This window comes from Bison bison, unplaced genomic scaffold, assembly GCF_000754665.1.
Source record: "Bison bison bison isolate TAMUID 2011002044 unplaced genomic scaffold, Bison_UMD1.0 scf7180017864248, whole genome shotgun sequence".
Lineage (NCBI taxonomy): Eukaryota > Metazoa > Chordata > Mammalia > Artiodactyla > Bovidae > Bison > Bison bison.
In genome coordinates, this window is record NW_011494820.1 from 1,562,219 (window position 1) to 1,563,656 (window position 1,438).

The following is a 1,438-nucleotide window of genomic DNA, read 5'->3' on the forward strand; positions in this document are numbered from 1 at the left end:
TTGTCTGAATGAATAAGGGCAGGCGTCTTTCCACCTGCTCTGGGGCACAGCGGGGACTGTGGCCGTCCTGGGATGTAGGTTCAGGGAGACCGGGGAAACAAGAAGTTCTGACATGGTGAACAGGTGGAAGACAGGAGAACAGGGTGAGGTGACAGAGCTGAGAGGGCCGGGTTTTTTGGGGGAAGGGGGGTCTCACTCTCCACGGAAGCCGTAGTAGCTGCCCAGGAGGCGTTTGTACTCCTCGTGTGCGCTGAACTGGATGGCGGCGTAGGGCACCACACGCACCATGGTGGCCGAGTTACCGCGCCACAGGCTCAAGAAGCCTTCGTGGAGGTAGGTGAAGTAGAGGAGCCGGAAGGCCTCCTGGGGGGCAGGCAGCGGAGAGGGGCAACCTCAGTGCCCTAGGCCTCTGACCGAGCGTGGCCTTTGCAGGCAGAGTGCAGCTGCCCTCTCAGCTCGCCTGACTTTGCCCAGCCCTGCGCCTGGGAGGGGGGGTGACATCAAAGACCACCCCCCATGTTCCCTGGGCTCCACACTGGGACCCCCACCCCTTCTCCAACCCTGGGAATCATGAAGTGAGCGGGGGAAAGCACAGCTGCGAAGCAGAGGGGGTAACCCCCACTAAGGGGGTTTTGTAGGTGTTTGGTAGCCTAGCTTTTTAAAATCCTCTTTATTTTCCTTTATTAAGAAGGAAACACCTGCTCTGTGGGCTTCCCAGTGGCTCAGTGGTAAGCAACCCATCTGCCAATGCAGGAGATGTGGGTTTGATCCCTGGGCAGGGAAGATCCCCTAGAGGAGGGCATGGCAACCCACTCCAGTATTCTTGCCTGGGAAACCCCATGGACAGAGGAGCCTGGCAGGCTACAGTCCATGGGGTCGCAAAGAGTCGGACACGACTTAGTGACTAAACGACAACAAACAGCAACACTTGCTCTGTGTTTAAAAATAAATCAAATATGAAACCTGTGAGTTTAGACCATCAAGTCCCCTCACCACCACCCCCAGGACAGGTGGGTCTCCCGTCACTTCCCAGGGTGGGCTGTGTCCAGGCAGACTTGGGGTGCAGACAGATGGCCTTGGCCCCAGCGCCCGGCAGGGGAGGCCTTGGTCACCCAGCAGTCCTGCAGCCAGCCTGGGGTGGGGGTTGGGGAACCAATGGGAAAAGCCCCTTGAAAAGCGTTTGCCCAGCCCCTACCACCCACCTCCCTGCCTCTGCCAGCCCAGTAGGGCAGAGGTGAAGGCCCCAGAGACGGGGGTCCAGGACCAAGCGCTCACCTTGGCAGAAAATCTTTTTGAGGACACTGGAAAAAAAAAACAAACACAACAGAAATTGTTGGATATGAAGCATGGGACCACCCTCCCACTCCAGTCTGCATGACCCCCACCACAGGGGTCTAGTTTGAGCATGGGGAGTGAGGGCCTCCCCTGGAAATGCCCC

The 1,438-nt window shown here is 58.2% G+C and overlaps 1 protein-coding gene across 1 annotated transcript in view; it reads right to left on the reverse strand.

Annotated features, from left to right (window-relative positions):
- SLC25A42 (solute carrier family 25, member 42) overlaps window positions 1-1,438 on the reverse strand; it is a 44,295-nt gene that overhangs the window by 2,420 nt on the left and 40,437 nt on the right. Inside the window, 2 exon segments of the mRNA XM_010847299.1 lie at window positions 5-363; window positions 1,276-1,301. Of these exon segments, the coding sequence (XP_010845601.1) occupies window positions 5-363; window positions 1,276-1,301 (385 nt within the window).